The 22,188-nt window shown below is 49.8% G+C and overlaps 1 protein-coding gene across 1 annotated transcript in view; it reads right to left on the bottom strand.

Annotated features, from left to right (window-relative positions):
• The window catches only part of PAX2 (paired box 2), an 81,747-nt gene that overhangs the window by 20,705 nt on the left and 38,854 nt on the right, over nucleotides 1–22,188 (bottom strand). The window contains exons 6-7 of the mRNA XM_011935584.1: nucleotides 20,251–20,319; nucleotides 766–941 (exon numbers count right to left, since the gene is read on the bottom strand). Coding sequence (XP_011790974.1) covers nucleotides 766–941; nucleotides 20,251–20,319 — 245 coding nt within the window. The remainder of the gene's footprint in view (nucleotides 1–765; nucleotides 942–20,250; nucleotides 20,320–22,188) is intronic.

Consider the following 22,188-nt stretch of genomic DNA (forward strand, 5'->3'; position numbering starts at 1 on the left):
GTGGACGGTGGTGTGTGAGCACAGTACTGTGGGCTGTGGATGAGGGGAACAGGTGGACGGTGGTGTGTGAGCACAGTACTGTGGGCTGTGGGTGGAGTGTGAACACATGCACACCAGCACATGGAAAAGTTCGGAGGCGGTTTCTGCGTTGTGCGTTTTGCTGGTGTGTTGTATGCTGTGCCCCATGCTGTGTGTCCTGGGCTGCTCAGTGTCTGCAGAGAGTGTTGGGTGTAAGTGGTAAGCTGTCAGCCTACCTAGGGTTCCATCAAATGGCTGGCTTGGGGAGCAGGAGGCAGGCACAGGTGGGCTCTCCTGACACTGGGCAAGGAAAGCTCCCCAGGCTAGCATAGATTTTCTGTAGGACCTGAGGGGCTGTGGGCAAGGGACACAGCAAGAGGATGTTCCTGAATACTCCATGCCAGAACCACGGAGAAGCAGAGCTAGAAGGGACTTGTCAAATGCTACGTCCAAGCCCTTCATTCTATAGATGGGGAAATTGAGGCTCTGAACAGAGATGATTTACCCAAGGCCATACTCTTGCATCCAGAACTCATCATTTCTAATTACTATATGCAGACCATAAAGATTTGTCTTAACGATACTATACTGTCTCGTGTAAGCCTGTTTACACTGCACACACACAGAACACACGTGTGTAACACATACAATGCCGGCTATGCACGTGGTGTTTGGTGAACAAGCTCTTGAGAGGCCTTGCTCTGCTGGTTCCTTTCTACTTCTGCAAGCAGAAAGCTCCCTCCTCACCTGTTCTGATTTGATGTGCTCTGATGCCTGGAAGACGTCAGGGTAGGAAGGACGCTCAAAGACCCGATCCAAAGCTTCCAGCTGCTGCTGGGTGAAGGTGTCAGCTCGCAAGTGCTTCCGCAAACTGTCCACGCCACTCTGGGAATCTCCATTGGGGACTGAGCCCTCGGACACATCTGGAGAACACACAGACACTCAGGGCATTAGCGCCAGGCCAGCAGAGGCACAGGAACAGTGGAGGGCAGAGAGGTGGGCACCCAGCCCTGGAGCTCTGCACCCCTATGAGACCCCCTACTCTCAGCCTTAGGCCAGTGGGGCTGACACCAGAGGGTGGCCCTGCCTCAGAGACCTGGCTGAGGAAGCCCAGGGAACAGAAGGACCTGAGGACCTGGTAAGAGATGGAGTGGTCACACTGTGGGGTCAGGAAGGATTAGCCAGAGGTGGAGCCAGCGGGCTTCCAGGAGCCAGCTCCCCAGGGCATGTCTCCCTGAACCACCCCCTGCCCCCAAACCAGGGCCAGCCTGGGGAAGAAAGAAGCTGGGTGTCTCAGACGGGCATTACTGTGCCTGTGGAGAATTGAACTCGGCTCCGAGATGAATTTCAGTTCCACTGATTCCAAGGGTTGAAAACCATCAAATTTCCAAGGCCGAGTGTAACCTGGAGACTGGGTGAAGTAATTAACTTCGCCCCGAGGGAGGAGGGGCTCTGAGGCAGAGCTGAGGCACTCTGCTTGGGTTGGACCAGGACTGAGGCCAGAGGGAAGCCAAGCAGGAGGAAAGAGGTGTCGTTAGAGCAGCAAAGCTCCCACTTGGGCAGAGCCCACAGAAGGGCCCCCGTGGATGCCGCTGTGCCCCGGCCACCTTCTCGGCCTCTGTCTCCAACCTGGACCTGGGCTTAGGCCTCCTACAGGAGCCAGTTTCTTGGTCACCTGGTTCCTCCTGCAGGTCTCCAGAGGGAGCAGAGACTTGTCACACCGGTGCCCGCTCCCCCTAGGCTACAGGTCAGTCCTGTTTCCATGTCCCCTTTCCCCAGGCGTTCTCAGCCCTTCCCTATCCCTGCCTCCCGCCTCGGTTCCCTGGCATTTTCAAGGTGTACAGTAGGCAATGAGCCTGCTCTGCAGCCTCTCCCTTAACCCACACCTTGCAACTCCCCACAGTGGGGTTTCCCCCACAAACCCTATAACAACTTGGTCACTCCTGGGCTCCCCTCAGCCCAAGACCAGTTGAAGAGCCTTGGGCCTGGGGCCAGCCCATGCCGGAGGCCCCAGGGTGTTCCTCTGAGACTGTTATATGTATCAGTTTATAGGTGATTATACAATATGATATAATCAATATTGCATTATGTACAGTAACACCATACAGTATCATTCAGGCGACCATAGAAAATATTATATATTGATTAACTCAACCTGCAGCCATCCTCCCTCAGCCTCCCAGACCGAGCGTCGTGGGGTCTGCTTTCCTAATGTGATCTCTCACCTTCCCTCCATATCTATTCTGGAGGGAGTGGGAAAGCAAAGAAAGTGCGTGCGCGCGTGTGTGTGTGTGTGTGTGTGAGAGAGAGAGAGAGAGAGACAGAGAAAGAGAAGGAGAGACAGAAAGAGAGGGAGAAAGAGACACAGATCAAGACCAGGACCACATCTGAAGCAGACAGACAGAGGCAGCTTCAATGGTATTTGTTCCCATGGACACAAAACTTGGTGGTTGTGGTTTTTCAGTGTAAGGCTCTGGAATCATTTCAGTCTTATGGGATGTGTGCATCAACATGTGAGTTGAAAATTGAAGTGTGGTAAATTTATTTTTCCCTTTTGTGTGAGTATTGTGTGTCTATGCATTTGTATACAAATAAACATCCAGATAAACAAGGGTCTGCGTGTGTTGAAATGAGAATGAGAAGCTTTCTGAAAAGAAGTGTGTGTCTGTGTGTGATTGCATGAAGACTGTGAGGCCACATGCCCCATTTCTCCTGTGCCTGCTTCTTTTTTCAGGATGTGCCATCATCCTCATTTCACTCCCTGTAGCTATTTGCATGTCCTATTGTGTCTGATTCTCCCTTCCTGGAGCCCTCCTACCTTTTGGGGAAACCAGAGTCTCAGGGGTGAGGGAGGCATCATGTGTCTCCATATATGGTTATTGTAGGGGCAGAGAGGGTGTATTTGTGAGCATGTGTTCACACATTATGTGTGTGCATGTGTGGCAGGACTCCCCTCATGCCTCTGTGTAGATTTGTGTATATGCCTGTCTGTGTGTGGCTTGGCTCACTGTGTGTGTGTGCGTGTGTGTGTGTGCGCCTCTGTGTGTGTGTGGGGTGGGGGAGCTGAACTGAAGCTTTGTCCTCAGGTCACTGGCTGGAGGAGTCTCTTTGCCTTCATTTATTCAGGGGCCCTTCAGATCTTGACAAATCTGTCACTCTAAATTTGCGAGAGATTATGGTGCTCTCTCCCCGGCCCGCAGAGAGGTGATATATGATATCTGCTGCCCCTATTGATTGCCTGATCTGGTGGCAGAGGCCGGCGAAATGAACTTGAAATGAACATCATGCCTCAACTCATTGTGCGTATAATACACTACTTAATCCCACATTTTTCAGCCGCTATGGAATTCAATTGATCAATCATGTTCCACTGATAGTACTGTTTTAGGGGTTATTGCTGCTCCCTCCACTCACTGACCTTTTTATTTATTTATTTTTTGTATACTCAGGCCCTGGTGGTAAGACAGGTTACAGAGGCAGCAACGGAGGGGAAGGGAGAGGGAAGGGAGGCAAAGGCTAAGGAAGCCTGCTACTGGAAGAGGTGGCAGTGGGAGGCGGGGAAGCAGAGGAGAGGGAAGTGGGGAGGAGAAAGGAGGTGCTAGAGGAGAAGAAAAACAAAGTGGTGTGATGAAAGCATGCGGAGAACCCCTGCCCCGCAGAGAGGCTGGAGGAGGCTTGCCGGAACTCTTGTAGGAGAGGGAAGGCAGCAGTCATGATGAATGGCGAAGGAGCACAAAGAAACTTATGCGGAGCAGGGAGGTGAGCTGCAGGGCCAGGGAGAGGGCAGCGGTGTTACTGATGGGGGACAGCCAGCCAGCCCTCCAAATCCACCACACATCCGTCCAGTAGGCTCTCCCGGCTCTTTCCAGAGGAGGGAGTGACGTCCTTCCATCAGCTAGGGAAGGAAGGGAGGAATGAAGGCCAGGAGAGAAGGCAGGAAGGGAATGAGGAAAGGGGGTTGGGAGAAGCCCTGGATCAGAAGGTCCAAGGAGGAGAAACTCAGGGAAGGAGGAAGCCCAGAGGCACGGAAGGGCAGAAAGCGGGAGGGGAAGAAAGGGAAGAAGCCTTCCGCGCCAGAAGCTGGAAGCCCGGCTGGGATGAGGACACTTACTGCAGGAATAAAACCAGCTGGCTCTGCTTTCGCTGAAGCCTGGGTGTCCTGCTACCTGGTGCCCAGGGCCTGGATGAGGGTGGCTTTCCAGGGGAAGGAGAGGAGAAGGAAAAGGAGAAGAGAGTAAAGGAGGAGGAGTCAAAAAGGAAAGAAGGAAGACAGCTGTCAGTGCTGACCACCTAGAGGGTTCTCCAAGGAAGGTGGGGAGCGAGCTCAGCATGGGCTTTCCAGGGGCAAAGTCTCAGATGGGACAGCAAGGAGGAAGAAAGAGACCACTGTTAGGCCCAGCAGTTGAAGGGCTGTCTGGCAGAGTTGGGCTCAAACAGAGGTGGAAGCAGAAGCCAGTCTTAATCTAGGTTTCTAGGACGTAAAAGCCGACCTTAATCTAGTAAGCAGGGAAGGAAAGGGCGTAAGTGATTACACACCATCCATTTCAAAGAAGATCCCCTACCCAACAGACCCTTTGCCCCCATGCCCAGCAGCCAGTCTAAGAGCACCTTGTGGCAGGGACCGTGACTAATGCATTTCTGCGGCTCCAGCATTAGAAATAGCCCCCAGTAGGTACTCAGACTCTCCTGGGTGGTATTCAAAGCCATACCTCTGGCAGAAGGTTTTGGGACTGGCCACCTGACTGGCCTGGCACCACAGGACACCCAGTCTCTCATCAGGCAAGCTCCACACACCCCTGGCTAGCAGATGTGCTATCCCCACTGCTTGTTAGCCTCTAACAGCATCAACTCTGACCCAAAGGCCTTTTCCACTCTCAGAAACACCATCCTGCCCATCTCTGGTGCCTCTACCAACGCACAGAGAACAACTCAGAAGCCCCGGGGTTAAGTTCTGCTGTTCCTGGTGAGCAGCAGAACTTAACCCCGGGGCTTCTGAGCTGCCATCCAAAGCAGGTGGCAGAGGCTGCTTGAGACCAGGGCCTGGAGAACGCATCTACATTTGAGCTCCCTGCACCAAGAGGGCTGGAGGTTGCTGGTCATGTGTCCTGCGCATTCAGGAGCTATTCTGATTTCCAGTATTCTTCCCCATTCTCTGGTCACATTTTTAGACTGGGGCTGGAGGTGGCTGTGGGTTTAATAAGACCAAACAGAGCAAGGAAGGGACCCTGTGCTAGTCAATCTCCATAGAGGGAGGGTTCAGCCTCATTCTCCATCTGCCCGCTGCCCAACTCCCATTCTGTAGCAGCTCACAAATATCAAGAACTCATGACATGCCATTGCTGTTATTTACAGAGCTCATTCAATCCTTCTGACAACCCTGTGGGGGAAGTACTATGATACCCATTTTAAAGATAAGGAAACTGAGGCAAAGAGAGGTTAAGTAGCTTGTCAAAGGCCATGCAGCTAGTAAATGAAAACCAGATTTGAATCCGGGTCTGAGTACAGAGCCTGCCCTCTAAATCATTTCACTCTGCAGCCTGGGTGCCGAACACAGTGGGCCCAGTTGAAGGCCACTTGGCTCCATCCCGGGCACAGCCTCCCTCTCGGCATCCCTCATTCTCTGCCTGGCACCCTCCCCAAATGGAGGCTACAGCCTGCGGCATATGTGCTGGCTGAGTGCAGACTGTGCCCAGATGATTAGGGGATGTCTAGTCCAAATTCTTCGTGTTACTGTAACTAGCAGGGGTGGGCAGTGACTTTTCCAAGGTCACACAACTGGGGAATGGGACTCCCAGGACTGGGCCATTCCAGGTGCCCTGTCCACTCTCAAGGGGGTGAGCTACCACAGGTCTTTTTGGAACACGGATAGTATGTAAATAAATTAATTCAATTAAACAAACTGCTGAGTCAAAACTTTGACATAGATTATTCTTTCAAGGATAACAAAGCTCATATTGTCTTCTTCTCTGACTGTTTCATATTTGTTTAGCATTTAACAAAAGGTCTTCATAGATCTAGAGTACTTGGTCTTCCCAACCACTCTCCAAGGTAGGTAGGGATTCTAATCCCTTTTTACTGGGGAGGAAACTGAGGCTCAGAGTATATAAGGTTCAGGGCAAGTGACTGGCTCAAGGGGACATTTACTGGGGATCTTGGCACAGGGCAGGTGCCCCGACAGCTGTGGACTAAACGGACAGGCAGAGTGGCTGCCTGCCCAGCCAGAGCCCAGAGTGTGGGGCTGCTGGCAGCAGGACCCTAGTCTCTGGGCAAACGAAGAGAACTCCAAAACCAAAGATCAACTTGACTGGAAGGAGAGCTGCTGGTGTGGTGACAGTGGTTACTTCTTGATCATAAGCAATTTTTATTTTCTTTTCATCTAAGCTTTTCCATATCGTCCAGGCTTTGTGCAATTAGTATGTGCTACTTCTAGAATCACTATTGAAAATGTCTTTACTCCTCAACCAAAAGATCTCATCTCCTCATTCATTCAGCCCTGCCACTCACTCCCCATCTATTCCTGGGTGGCCCTGGAGCTAGGCCCTATCTCACACCTCTCACGCCAGGTCAGGGCCCTGGCACTGGCCAGTCATGAACAGAGTTGTCCAGTGGGGTCTCAGCAGCTTGGGGAGGGGGACACTGCCTGAACACTGTCTTGGGAACAGGGCTAGGGACAGAAGGGTCACTGCAAGGGACAAGAGACAGTTGGGGGTGGTGGTAATAGATAAAATGAAATAATGGACCAGGCATGGTGGCTCACACCTGTAATCCCAACACTTTGGGAAGCTGAGCCTGGAGGATTGCTTGTGTCCAGGAGTATGGGACCAGCCTGGGCAACATAGCGAGACCTTACCTCTACAAAAAATAAAACATTAGCTGGGCATGGTTGCATGCACCTGTGACTCAGCTACTCAGGAGGCTGAGGCGGGAGTATTGCTTAAGCCTGGGAGGTCAAGGTTGCAGTGAGCTAAGATAGTGCCACTGCATTCAGACCGGACAACAGAGTGGGACCCTGTCTCAAAAAAAAAAAAAAAAAAAAGAAAAGAAAAGAAAAGAAAGAAAAATAAAGAAAATGAAAATGAAATGATGTCATTTCCTCTGTCATGAGACCAAGGCTCATCAAAGTCTACAAAATTAGGATGGTATGAATGGGGTTGCCCATCAAATTCCAGGAAGCAAGATTAGGTATTTGAAAAGAATTTAAGTATAGCAAAGAATTACACTAACTTTGACCGGGTGCGGTGGCTCACGCCTGTCATCCCAGCACTTTGGGAGGCTTGAGGTGGGTGAATCACAAGGTCACAAATTCGAGACCAGCCTGGCCAACATGGTAAAACCCCATCTTCACTAAAAATACAAAAAGTTAGCTGGGTGTAGTGGCGGGGGCCTGTAATCCCAGCTACTTGGGAGGCCTGAGGCAGGAGAATCGCTTGAACCCAGGAGGCGGAGGTTGCAGTGAGCTGAGATCGTGCCAGCCTGGGCAACAGAGTGAGACTCTGCCTCAAAAAAACAAACAAACAAACAAAAAAGCAATTGCACTAACTTCAGTTTTCTAAGCTCAAATACAAACATCTATCTGTCTATGGAGAAAGTAATGATATTAGGGCTTTCACCTACACTCATCAATCTCTTCAAACTTTACGAGGTACTTATTATTCTCATTTTCTGGAAAAGGAATCTTAGAGAGGCAAAATTATTTGTTCAACACCACAAAGGTAGGCAGCAACAGAGCCTGGATGTGAACTCATGGATGTCGGACTCCAAAGCTCTCTCCATTCTGCCACGTTTGCCTTCTCTATCAAGGATCCATCATCACTTACCGAACACTTACTGTGTTCTGGGCAGGCTCAAGGTACTTTATGCACATTATCCACAGTCTTCACAGAACACTTGCAAAAGTGACACTGTTAGTTTGATTTTACAAACGAGGAAACAGGCTCAGGGAGAGTTCAAAGTATGTGCAAGATTGCACAGCTGGCAAGAAGCAGTCTTGGGGAAACGGAGTCTTTATCTGCAGGCAGAAAATGACCTCAAAAAGTGATATGGGAAGAAAAGAGAAAAGCGTGGAGGCAGGGGGAACAGTGGCTGATGGGCCTCAGGCCTCAAGGGCTGGGGGGAGCAGTGGGGTTCAGGGGCCAGCTGTGCTGGGGATGGGGCTCTGCACGTTCTGATGGTGGCCTCTGCTCAGACGGTGCTCTCTCTGCCTAGCTACTCCACACATTACTTCCGCCTCTGAGGGGTTCACCCCCAGGCTGCCCCCCAGTCTTCTCAGCTGCCAGTTGTTGCAGTTTCAAACTCAATTGTTCTCCTCGGTAGTGAGGCAAATGGAGTCATTAATTACCTTCTATCGGCTGGGCTGAGTTCAGAACGCGATCAATATCCCCGCTTGTCATTCAGGGCAGCCCGCCTGTGCAGCCCCAGCCCCACCCCCACGGCGGCACAGCAGAACCAGGGAGGTGGAAGTCCAACTGGGAACAGGGAGTGAGGTTTGGGAGCTGAGGAATGGGGTGGCTCTCCAGAGGTCAGGTGCTGTCCAGACTAGTAGAGGAGGGAGGATTGATGGATTAGGGGGGTGAGGGTTCACCAGGGAGAGTGGAGGAGGAAAGAAAAAGAAGGAGTGTTCCAGAATGAAGAGAGAGGTAAGTGAGATAGGAGACGGAAGGGAGGAAGAGAGGATGAGGGGGAAGTGGGATTTGGGCAGTGAGGGAGGAATAGATAGGAAAAAGGAGAGGGGAGGGAAGGGGCTCCAGAGAGCCAGGCTGGGAAGGAGCTATGGTGACACTGCTTGTCCAGGGAGATGGATGATACCCCTCATTGCCTTCCATCTTTAAACTGGACATTCAGTGAGTCTGGCCTGGCCACAGTTCCCAAGCCAAGCTCAAGAGGTGGGCATAAAGTGGGCTGGGTGCAGTGGCTCACTCCTGTAATCCCAGCACTTTGGGAGGCTGAGGTGGGCAGATTGCTTGAGCTCAGGAGGTCGAGACTAGCCTGGTCAACATGGTGAAATCCCATCTCTACTAAAAATTCAAAAATTAGCTGGGTGTGGTAGCATGTGCCTGTGGTCTCAGCTACTTGGGAGGCTGAGATGGGAGGATCACTTGAGCCCCGGGGGTGGAGGCTGCAGTGAGCTGAGATCATGCCACTGTACTCCAGCCTGGGAGAGAGAGTGAGACCGTGTCTAAAAAAAAAAAAAAAAAAGAGGTGGACATGAAGAAGGCTTTGGAAATCTGGCCCAAACCTTGGCTCGGGACAAGACCAGGTTCTGCCCAGCCATCTAGCCCTGGGAAACTACCTGCTGTACTTGACTAAGCCCAGCTTCTAAACACTCAGTGAGTTCATGAACAGGGAGAGGCTGGGGTGGCTGTGGGCCTGCCTGACCTCAGGCTTGCTGTGCCCATTCACACCCACCAGCCTCTAGGGACACTAACTGTACTGGTAACCCTAACACAATACTGGACCAGAAGTAACATCTCCTGGGTTGAAATCCTAGTTTTGTTGTTCACTTGGTATAAATCTCCTGAGCTTTTTGGGATTGAGTTTCCTCAGACATATACAAGAGGGCTGTTAGCTCCTCCCTCGCCATTAATTTCTCCTTTGTCTGCATTCCAACAGCCATCTATCCAAACCTTTATTGTAGAAATACACTAATAATAACTAAAACAGATCCAGTTTCTACTTGGATACCAGACACTATGCTTAACATGCATGCACTGATTTAATCCTTACAATAACATCAGGCACTCCTCTGATAATCTTACATATATTAATTCATCACTTAATTTTCATGAGAACTTAAACATTATTGTCCCCATTTTGTAGATGGGGAAATGAAAGTGCAGAGATTAAGGAACTTTCCCAAGGTTACATGCCTCACGGATGACAGAGGAGTGAGAACTCAACCCTGGCAACATGCCTCTGGCAGCTAAACTCCTAACCTGGGGAAACTGAGGGATAGAGAGACTAGGTAATTTACCCAGAACAACTTATGATAGCCAGTAAGTGGCAGAGCCAAATTTCGAATCTCTTCATATCATAGTTATTTTTTAATGTTGTTTTCTCCTCTGAACTGTGAATTTTGAAGGCAGGGGTCCTATAGTTTTCAGATTTAAACTTCAAGTAGAGAAGGTGATCACGAATGTTGACTGATTTGTTGACAAGAATTCCAAAAGGAAAGACTGATCAGTTCTTAACTTGCTACGCTCAACATTTTACCTTTTAGAAGGAAAAAGAAGCAACAAAGGAGAATGCTACTCTGAATTCAGTGTCACTCACGTTCTACAGCTGGAAAATATCATGAAGGGAATTTAACTGGATTCCCTCTTAGGTATTTAAAATTAAGACAAAAACCAAAAGCCTGGCTCAGAGAGGTTAGGTAGTTTTCCAAGTCACATAGCTAGTTGTCAGAAGAATGGAAACTGAAGTTCCTAGCTCAGAGCCCTTTCCACTATTGCAGGCCACTTAATTCTGACCAAGAAAGAAAAACTGATGAAAGGGAAATAGGGGGGGATGCAGGGAGAAAGCAAGCACGTCTAGAGTTGACAGTAGCTCAGGAAGGGAGTGCTGGGCAGAATCTGAATTGAAGAAAGCAAAATGATCCATGCTGGGGGAAAGACATGGCTGGGGATTCCATGGCAAGAGATTCTAAAAGAGACCATAATTCCACGAGGATGGGATGCTCTAAAAATGAAATTCTGCTTCTATAAGCTCATATAACCAACCTGACAGCATAAAGGGAGTGGGAGTGGGGGAGGGGGTGAAAAAAGAAAGACATTTAAGGAAAATCACTGTTGTTGCACACAGATAAGCTTTAAATTATGATGATCCCAGATTTTAAAAGGACATGTACATTGAACAGCGGAAGATTATGCAGCCATTAAAAAATCGTGTTTTCAAAGAATATTTAATGATATGTGAAAATGGTCCTATGTAATGTTAGGTGAAAATAGCAAGACATGAAGCTTCTTATACGGTATTGTTCAATTTTTGATTAAAAAATTATATATACACAAAAAAGAAAGAGATTGGGAAAATCTACCAAATTCAACAGTGGTTGTCTCCTGGTGATGACATTGTGAGGGAATTTTTAAAAATTTACTATCTCTTCCAAGTATTTTCCAATGAGCATGTATTCCACTTATGATCATAGAAGTCACTTTTTTTCCTCTTATACAGGATACATGACAGATGGAAAGGGGGGACCATAACCAAGGACGGATATGAGGGTGGCATGAGCCTGTCAGGAATACAAAAGCTCAGAACAAGCTGAGACAACAAAAAAGGGCCTTGGATGCTATGTTTGGAGAAAGAAAGAAAAGAAAGGCAGGTTTTGGCTCAGTCCTAGGGAAGAGGATGTAATACTGAGAGAGAAGGCAGAACTTCTCAATCCTCAGCTTGCTTTTGTCTTCACCAAAGGAAAGCATCTTCAAATTGAGCCCAGTAGGAGGGCACTGGTGCTCTGGTCAGGGAGGGGCCAGGCAGGTAACCTCTGGCCATTTCAGTGAACTTTCCCAGGTCCAGACAGGACCTAAAACTGCTGCTGATAATCCCTGAGATGTCACAAAGAAAGGGTGAGGCAGTGACAAGCCCAATGCCATCCTGTCTGTTAGAAAAGGGGAGAGAAGTACACGTATGCAAATGACACTCAAAATCATAAATTCAGGATCAGGTTCTGGAAATCCTTTAAAAGAAATTATTATACAGTTAATTACGGCCAACAGAAAAGAAAATGGTGATACCTCAGAGCTTGCACGCACTCACAGAAATAAATTGTGGCATATTTACTTGATATCAATGCTTAGATCAAATACCTCCCTCATAAATACTTCCCTAGTTGCCCTGACTGGAAGCAACTGCTCCTTTGTTTTTTTTGTTCATCATATGACTTCATGCCTTGATCACGGCATTCATCACATTCTGCTTATATAATGATGTGTATGTCTACCTCCCTGCTAGACTGTAAGTTTCTTGAGGTCAAGGACTGTGCCCTATTTACCTTTGTAAATCAGTCCTGCCATATGTTGTACATAGCAGGCGCTCAATTTGCTCATCAATGTAAACTGGATTTTTAAAAACAATTTATTACAGAAATTCTGTGGAAGCAGTGAATGCTAACATTTGACAATCCTAGCATAATGGACAACATGAAAACAAGTAAAATGATTGATGGCTGTTGGGCTCAGTAGTTCCCAAAGCATTCATTCACTTATAGCAGCTAGGAGGAGGTCTCCATTGGTGGGCCATGTGGCTTTCCTGTGTTTTCAAGGAAAATAACTCTTTTGAAAAAACCTAGTTGGATGATGATATAGAAGACATCCTTATGACCTTAATCGGGTAGAATTAAGAACCCAAACCAACAAGATGAAATTCAGCAGGGATAAATGGAATGCCCTATGTTTAGGTTAAAAAAAAATCAATTACACAAGTGCAGAATGGGGTAGACCTGGCTTGATAGCAATTGATGTGAAAAAGATCTCGAGGTTTTAGTTGACCACAAACTCAATATGAGCTTGAGTCTGACACAGCTGCTAAAAAAATCGAATGTAATCTTAGGCTATATTATGGATGTAGAGTCTCCAGATGGGAGAGTGGCAAGGCTCTACTGTGCCTGGCATTGGCTAGACTGTCTCTGGAGTTCAGTGTTCATTTCTGAGGAACTTTAGCCTTCAATAATGAATTCTGAGATGGGTAACCAGGATGGTGAGGGAACTCCCTCAAGGGCAGGAACTGTATCATGTGAGAATCTGAAATCTACCCAGGACCTAGCCCAGCATTTCCCAAGAGCTCAGTAAATATGGTGGAGTGGATGAAAGGGAAGGAGGGAAGGAAAGAGAGGGTATCAAATGGAGAGCTTTACCGCCACCACCATTCTCTGTGGCAAATGCCATTACCTCTGTTTTAAAGATGAGGAAACAGATTCAGAGACACTATGTAATCAGTCAAAGGTCCCAGAGCAAGTAGGGAGTGGAGATGGACCCACATCTGGACATTTGGATCCCACTTCCAGTGCTCTTCCCTCAACCCACATGACTCAGTATAAAGTGGTGTTGCAAACAAACAATGGCCACTGTCCATCTCTGACATATGTCCAGGCAGGGCTGTGGCCTTTCAGGCAGAACTACTGGAGGAAAGAGATCTATGGTGAGTGGCAGATAAGACAGGATGACACTTAAGAATCTGACACTCTGCCTTGTCACCATCCAGCCCAGCCAAGGTCTCTCAATCTCAGCCACTCCCAGGCTCCCAGGCTTAAGCCCCATTTCCTGCTTGCCCTTCTAGTCCATTTACCCAGATTCCTATGGAACACACAGTCACGTGTCCGGGCATTTAACAAACAGCCAGTTGTCTGAGTGCAAAAGCCTTGCCTTCCCCAGCAGGCTGTAAGCTCCTGAGAGCCACATCCTGGTTCTCTGCTCCTCTCATACCTCCCAACACAGTGGGCACCTGGGCCCACATTGATACAAAGATCCCCAGAGAGGCCAGAGAGGAAGGTGTCAGTTTCCTCACTATCCCACCGATTTACACACCAAAGCAGTCAAGGACTCTTAGCTCACTGAAAACTGCCCGAGGACAGGGGGATAATCTGAGGGGCCCCTTGGGGCCCTGGCATTTCCTAACCAACCTGTAGAGAAGAGGGAGATGTGGAGGAAACCTAGAACCCCAGGGAATTGTACCAGCAAATTTACTTTCCTCACTTTGAATAACTTAGCTCCCCCAAAAAAGAGCCCCCAGGTTACCTGTGGAGAAGAAAAGCGTGGCACCCACTGCCAAGTCACAGCCAGTCTAGATGTATGCGACCCATGTATGAAGAAGTAGAACGGGGGAGAGTGGGTACCCACAAGGAGGAGGGAGATGAAGGCCAGAGGCCCCAAGAAGGGAACACACAGGTTGTGGGAGAGGGAGGACAGACCCAGGGGAGGAAGGAGAGGGGAGAGCCTCCAGTGGATTTAGGGAATTCCCCAAGGAGATCAACTTTCCCACCTGGGAGCACTGGTGTGCAGTCCTGCTGGCCTGCTGCAGGGGCTGGTGGGGAAGGAGGACTCACTGAGTGTCTAGCTCCTGGGACCCTAGCCCTTCCTCAGCCTTCTCTGGGCTCTCAGGGAGGGGGTTGGGCCCTCTGCCTAGAGCTGTCCCCATTTGGCTCCAGCAGGGGCCAGAACCAGTTAGAAATCTCTGGAGCCAAGAGGAAAGGGGGCTTTGTTAGCTCAAAGGACACAAGCAAGGCGAAAAATTACATACCAGGCCGCCCTAAGTATGCTTGTTTAGAGAAACTGCTTGCATTTATGAAGTCTTTGGTGCGGAAAGCAGGGTTGCAAATGACTGCATCAGAGCGACAGTAAAGGCCATTAATTTCCTGTTATGTTTTCCTGTGTTGGGGGCTTTATTAATTTAATTTTACACTGTCGAACAACAGCGAGAGCTGACACTGCCACACCGCCACGGCTAGGGTTTCTTTTTGTGTGTGTAGCAAGGCTTTGCCTGACATGCAAATCAACGCTATTACCAGAACCAATAAAGATGTGTGGAGGGAAGAGGGGAGGGAGGGGAAGGGAGAGAGCAGGGAGGGAGAAAGGACCAATGCCATCCTTGGCCAGTGTCTGCCTCCTGTGCCTAGCACCTCCTGGCTTCCCAAGGCGTCCTCCACAGTCAGCAATTTCTGAGCATCCTTTGCTACCCTTCTGCCCTCTTCTCCCCATCCTCTGCTTCTGGATGGTTCTACCTCTGTCATCCTCCTCTGTCTCAGTTCCTGGCAGAACTTGCATAGAGACATGGAGTTCCCAGAAAGAAAAGGGAGATAGACTTCTCACTGTCTGACCCCAGCTGAGGTATGTCGCAGAAGCCACAGGGGCAAGAAACATGATGGTGCCAAGCCCACAGGCGAGAGCAAAGGCCTATGTTGCGGACTTCCTCTCCAGGCATTTTCTCCCCCACACTCCCTTTTCATCTAAAGTCAAGGGTCCTGGCCCACTTACACATTATTAGTGGACACATGCATGAACCCACGTGCTTGTGCATGTGAGGAAGAGTCCAGGAGAAGAGATACTCCAACACTCCAACTTGCTTTTAAGCCCCTCTGTGAGCTTTCATACTTTAACATTGTCAACCACTTATTTCCTTTGAATTACCAGGAAACAAATAAGGTCTCTGTTTCTCCTTAAAAGACTCCAATAGCTATTTTCAGTAGCTGTAAGGCACCCACATAGTTCAGACCAAAATGCCAGAGAAAAATGGATCCCCAGCATCAGAAGAACAAGCAAGTCCCTAGAGGTTCCTTTGTATAGGATTCTGGTCCCTTTTGCTGCCTAGGCCACATACCCACTGCCCCAGACCACCCACACTGTCCCTCACCCAGGTGGCTCCTGCAAGCTGGCTGCCCCAGGTGGCCCACAGTGCCCTCAGCTCCCCACACCACCAGTCCACCCAGGTGCCCACACTGCCCAAGTGCCCATGCTGGGCACTCTGCCTAAAGAGATGGAGGTGGCAGGTGAGGAGGGAAGAGAGGAGGAAAGAAAGGCTCCTGGAGTCACCCCTACCAAATCTACTGTCTGCATCCCTCCATCCCAGGCTTCCCAGGCTGCCCGGGCCGAGGGAGATATGTGTGAGCCAGCGAGTGTGTGTGAGTGTGTCTGTGCATCTCTCCCTCTGTCACTGGCTTACTTGCTCTCCTGCTTGCACTTTCTGCTTCAGGAGCTGTTTGGCAGGCTCTGGGAGGCTGCTGGATGGAATCCAGCTCTCCCTCGGAGGAAAGCATAAACTTCATAAACTGCATTTACTTTAATGCAGGTTCCTGGAGCTGCTCTCCTCTGGCTTCTCTTCCCTCCCCTTGTCTGCTGTCTGGATCACATTCTACCCCTGCCCCTGTGTGTGCCCCAACCTTACACACATGCACACACATACACAAGTACCCACGTACACATGCACACACACTCTAGCCAGTCCTCCTGAAAAAGGTGAAGCCTGGCGCAGAAGGAGAAGGACGAGGTGTAAAAGCTCTGGCTGCAGGATAAAGCCCCAGCCCTAGTCCTGGAAAGGCCCCCAGGAGATGCCCACACACTTGTCTCCAGTAGTGATGAGCACAAAGGGTGCTTTGAAGCAGGCAGGCCGAGCCTCAGGGAGGGAGGGGATGCTGACATTTCATGGGGGCAGCCAAATTAGGAGCCACCTGGAGGATGGGCCACAGGGCTCCAAGAATGGGAGGGAGGGAAGGCCAGGCCTCCGTGCAGGTTGAGGTTTGTGAGGCCTCTCTTGTCTAGTGCTGTCAAGGTCAGCAGGTTCGGGTTCACTGAAGGGTCAGGATGGTTTGAATTACTGGCTCCACTGCAACTCGGCTCTGAGGCTTGTGATCTGTCTCACAGCCCCTGAGCCAGGCCCAGCCCTCCCCCAGCCCTCTGTGCCTTTCCACCCCAATGGGGCAAAATGGAGAGGGTCCCAGAGAGCCCTAAGGCCACCATGGCTCTGAGGAAGGCAGAGCAGGAGGGGTCCTTCTCTGGGCTCCGGGGGGGGGCAGCAATGGTCAAGGAGGCTGCCAGGACCATTCTGCTGGCAGGCAGGGATCTGGGGTCTCCCCGGCCTACGTCCTCTCCAACCCTTTTTCCAGCTGCCTGCCCTTCTCAGCTGCCTGCTTGTCTGCAGAGGAAGAGGAACCCAGGGAGGCGAACTCAGGAGCAGCAGGGTCTGGGGATAGCCTTGGCGCCCATCTCCTCCTTCCTGCTTCCATAGCTTGTGCTTGGGGAAGAAGGGCAGAGCTGAGGCAGCGGAGTTCCTGCTTGGTGCCCTTGCAGGGTGGGAAAGGAGAACAATGCCTGTCTGCAGGGGTGGAAGGTAGTTGCCAAGTGGAAGACTAGGAAGTTGAAGATGTATTCTGACAAGATGGGTGCTCATCCGTGAGGGTGCAAACGTGGAGCTGGGCAGGAGTACCTGACAGCCTTTGCTGAGACAGTGGTATACCTGCACCCACCCACCGCAATTTCCAGTGGTGGATGGACACATACAGCCCCCTCCAGGGCAATTCTGTACATTCTCTCCTGATAGGGTGGAACTGACCTCTCTATTCTGAATTTCTGGCATTCTGTGAACAAATATATACTCTTTTGTGCTAAATCTCAAAATACTTCCCCAAACAACCAGATGGAACTCTTCATCCACATAACAGCATTAACTAGTTGGGAAGCAAAGATAGCTGGTGATTTGGCTGCTGGCTCTGATATAAAGGCAAGGACTTATATGCAGATGCATGCACCTACGTCGATCCACACAGCCAGGGCTAAACCCCTGTACTTCCCCACAAAAACATACAAATCACCTATGCACAGGGCCCAAGATAAAGGTCCTTCTAAAACATCGACAAAACCTACACCTACCTCTGGATAACGACATGGTCAATATTCAACAGGCTCACTGCCAACTCTACCCAGAGTTTGGCTAAAATATGTGATCCAACTAAGACAGAAAACCTGCCCCCTCAGGTATGAGCAGTTTAATTTCCTTGGTTACTAGGAAGATAGAATCATAGCAATGAATGTGTGTTCATAAATGAGTTTTTTTCCCCTGTGTTTTGGTGAGTGCAGTGCTGACCTTTGAACCTCAGCTCTTTCTTGGACTGAGTGAACATTAGGCAGGTTTTGAATTTGAGTTGGAAAATGAACGTAGGTTGAGCCAATGCAGTTAAAGTCAGGCACTTGTCTAGACAGACAGTTGCCATCATAGAGATTTGGTTTCTGGACTGTCATAGGGCCTGTCTTCTAGGGAGGGGAGAGTCTGTGATGTGCTAGGTAGTACAGTGTGTGAAATCATGAAACCCCACCAATAATCCACAGAGCACCTCTCCTTAGAGAAGCACAAACTCAGGCTGGGCGCGGTCGCTCATACCTGTAATCCCAGCACTTTGGGAGGCCGAGGTGGGTGGATCACCTGAGGTCAGAAGTTCAAGACCACCCTGGCCAACATGGTGAAACCCTGTCTCTACTAAGAATACAAAAATTAGCCGGGTATGGTGGCGGGCACCTGTAACTTCAGCTACTCAGGAGACTGAGACAGGAGAATCGCTTGAACTGGGAGGCAGAGGTTGCAGTAATCTGAGGTCGTGGCATTACACTCCAGCCTGGGCAAAAAGAGTGAAACTTCATCTCAAAAAAAGAAAAAAAGAGAGAGAGAGAAGCAAAAACTCTGTTCAGCTGCCCTCTGCCAACAAAAATGTCTTCTTGCAGTGCTGAACTAGGGTCTGGGAGGAGAGCAAAAGCAGAGAGAGGCCCTGCAATTCCCTACCCAGGATGTAAGCTCACTTTAGAAACCTGGGAGCACACTCCTTCTCCCTTGTCTTCTCTAGGAAAAGAGTCGGATGGCTGGGTGTGCATGTGTGTGTGTCTGTGTGCGTGTATGTGTGTCGGTGTGTGTGTGTGCAAGAATTAGGTGGTAAACAGACATAATTGTGCCCAAGTGCTGGGTTTTTGTTTACCCAATATGGTGCAACCTAGCCACATCTTCTGGGCCCTCCTCAGCCTCTCTCCAAGCTCCTTCAGGCTGACTCTCATCCCACTAAAATAGTGTGTACTCAGCAAAGCTTCCCCAAACTCTTCCTATGCAGGGAGCACTCAGATCCCTCTCTAGTTCTGCCAGCCCCCTGCATCTGGACCAAAATGCCACTGAGAGAGTCAGGCTCTGGCTCCTGCCTCTGCCCCCAGCCACACCCAGTCCTCACAGTTCAGAGCAAGCCTACCAAGGAGCACTCACCCACCGACTTCCCCCATCAGCCTCGGTCAACACAGCAGGCTGCACCCGAGTGTCCAGGGCCTGGGAAGCCGGGCAGTGGCAGCCTCTGGTCTTCCTTGGGGTCCTCCTTGCCTGCCTTTTCTGACCCCAGCCCTCCTCCCGTTGCCCCTCCAGAAGGAGAGCGGGGAAGAGAGCTTGGTGACCAGGGCACACTTGGTTTACATTAATGAGATACACCGAGTGTAATCCAGCCATGGAGGCAGTCTACAAAAGGAGGCGATCGCGGGCGGCCAGGAGCAGAGCTGCTCAGGTAATTGGTTTATCTATCTGGAAGCAGGGGGAGCAATCTCAGCACAGACAGACTAGCAGTAAAGTCTCTTCCTTAAGGCTATTTCCTTTGTCTTTTCAATTGCTTGCACATCCATGTGAGAGAGGGAGAGAGTGTTAAAGAGAGAGGGAGAGGGAGAAATGTTAATTTGTGAATTAATGGCTTTTCTCAGCGGAATTGTAAATTCAAATGTCACCTCACACGGTGACACCAAGGCTGGTCTGCTGAAGAAGCAATGATAAGATCCCCCACCTCCCTCGGTGCCCCTCCCTCCCCAAAGATAGCTGTGGAGTGGAACATGCTACTTTTAATTTGCAATAACAACACAACAGAGGTATGCAGTAATGACTGCCTTCTTCCACCCTCCTGGCTTCCTTCCCCCATAGTCCAGTGGCTCCCCCATTTCCTCTCTCCCCACACCCTTCTCAAACAACACCTCACTTTGCCCTGGGTGCCCCCCACCCCAGCCAGTGCCCGATCACATGGGGGGTGCATTTGGAATTGACAACGCTGCAACCCTCTCTTCTCCTTCAATAATCAGGGAATTAATGACCCTGAAGTTAAAGTGAGGCTGATACCGAGGCCCTGCCCAGCGTTGGGAAAAAGCCTTCATTGTTTTCAAGCAGGAGGCGGGCAGCAGTGAGGGAGATTCATGGATGGAGATTGAATATGCAATTTTCTTTCACCTTGCCAAGAGCTGCCCCTGGGCTGTGCCTGGCCTAAATTTTTCCTTTTACCATCTCTGCCTTATCCGGCCCTCCCACCTCCCTTCCATTCTTTCCAGAAAATTACCTTCAAAATTGATTTCCACTTTTACAAACAAATATAATGGGAACACAGGAAAAAACTTGGGCCGTGATGAATTAGGGCTGTCAGGTGCTTCCAGGTCTCCTTTGCTTTTGTTTTACTACCCGATCTGCTCTTTGTTTTTCCAAGGGCTGGAAAAAGTGCCCCCCATCCACTGAGTGCCTGACCCTCCAGGCCACCGGGGCCTCAGCCCCCAAACCCCATCAGTGGCCCATGGCAGAAGTAATCCAGGCCCTGAGACTCTATTAGCCTCCTGGTCTCCCAGTGGAAGCCTGAGCCAACTCCTCCTTTTCCACACTCTGGCCCTCAGGAACCCACTCTCTGAATGTTCTCTAACCGCCACCCCCAAGCTATTTCCCTTGACCCCCACACCATGTTCCCTCTGGCCCTCATACCTCTTAAAGTCCAGACCAGATGCAAACCTCCACCTCCTCTAATGTGGGCAGGATCAGTGTATACCTCGACTAGAGCAAATAAGAGACAGACAAACACTGAGAGATCCCAAAAGACAGGCAGGCAGAAGATTGGGGGCAGGACCCCAAGATCGGGAGACCAGATTCCCCTTCTAAGGGTTACAAGGGTTCTGAGCTGCAATTCCCACACAGCCTGGCTGTAAGGGCCTCAGTCTCCCTAGCCTTGGGCCCTAGGCCGCCCCTGGAGGCAGGCTCAGGACAGCCTCTCCATTTATCAGCAGAAGGTAGGGTGATGCCTGTGCCCAGGACCATGGACACCCCACACACCCAGGCCTGGCTTAGAGCTCTCCCTGATCACACGGTCACACCTGGCACTCTCTTCAAGCATGCACACTACCCAGGTAACTGCATACCTTCCCAGTGCATGACATTCCCATCCCCTTACGCCCAAAGATCTCAGAGCGGTAGAACACAGGCATACTCACACTGGCATAAACTGTGTAAAAAATTACATTTGGATTTATAAAACAAACATACATTTTCCAAGGTAAATAAATAAACTTGCATGTGGGAGCAGACATGTACACAGATGAATAGAGGGAGAGATGCCCACATGTTAGAAAAAGAAGGGGATCTTATATTTATTTATTTATACACATCTAAAATGCCTGTGGAGGCGGAAAGATGACATGTGGCCCAAGTGGGTAACCACAGAGTAAATGAACAGATAGAAATGGACAAAGGTTCTCCCAATCCCGGGTGTGAGGACGACGCCTTTCCTCCACTGCACTGGTCCCATCCAGGTTAGCTAATCCCAGCATCCACTAAAGACTGCCCTAGTTACAAGGAAGCTGCACCAAGGTTAGGGCACCTGTGCCCAGATAAATTTCTTTCTAATACAACTTCATTTCCTCATGAAACATAAACCTGCCAATTAGGCTTTCTTTCCCAGATACACAAGGATGCATCTTCCAAGATGAAGTCAGCTCAACACTAAATTCATGACCTCATGAAATCCTCTCCACAGTCCCCAAGAAGGAAGTGCCATTACCATCTCCATTTTACAGAGGAGAAGACTGAGCTGATGAAGGTTAGGTGACTTACCCAACTAGTGAGAGGCAACAGGATTCAGACCCCGCTATGCTCACTCCAGAGGCCACATTTGTTCCCACTGAGCCCCACTGCCCATCCATGCCCTGCTCTAGGGATGGCATGCTCACTCCTACCCTGCGCCTTCCTTCCTGGTGGGAGTCTCTGCAGCCTTCTGTTGCCTCAAGCCAGGCTCCCAGACAAGGGCAGGTCTTCTCATTTCCATGGCTTAATCCCTTCATTTGCTCCAAGTCTAACCTGAGCAACACTCTTGGGGACCTCTAGGATGGTAGCTAACTAAGGAAATAAACTGCTTCTTCCAGTCATAGCTTCATCCAAAGCAGAAGGGAGCTATTAAAGGCAGTGACAGGACTCGGCCATTTGCAGCCATGCAGCCTGCCCTGCCTGCAAATGCACAACTGCATCAGCTTGGCACCACTCAATGGCACAATTCATTGTAAACCTAATTAGTGGAATGCAGTATCATGACCCCCTGCAATCTCACACCTCAGAGGATGACCCCAACACACCTCCCTCACACAGACCAGCAGACTCTCACCATATGACTTCATTTGGATTCTTGGACAAGTTATGTAACTGCCCTGTGCTTCAACACCACCACCGATGAACAGCAACGTTTTGGGCCCCAGCCGAAAGTAACTGGGTGAAGGCGAAGGACTTCCAGTTTTCAGCCTGATTGCAGATAGGGAAATACAAGAATCTCTCTCTTCCAGCCACATAAACCAGCTCACATAGTGTTCAGGGAATTGGCTTTCCTTCGAAGGGCCCAGGGAATCCAGCACTAACATGCTTACCCATAATTACAGCTAA

This window comes from Colobus angolensis, unplaced genomic scaffold, assembly GCF_000951035.1.
Source record: "Colobus angolensis palliatus isolate OR3802 unplaced genomic scaffold, Cang.pa_1.0 Scaffold144, whole genome shotgun sequence".
NCBI lineage: Eukaryota > Metazoa > Chordata > Mammalia > Primates > Cercopithecidae > Colobus > Colobus angolensis.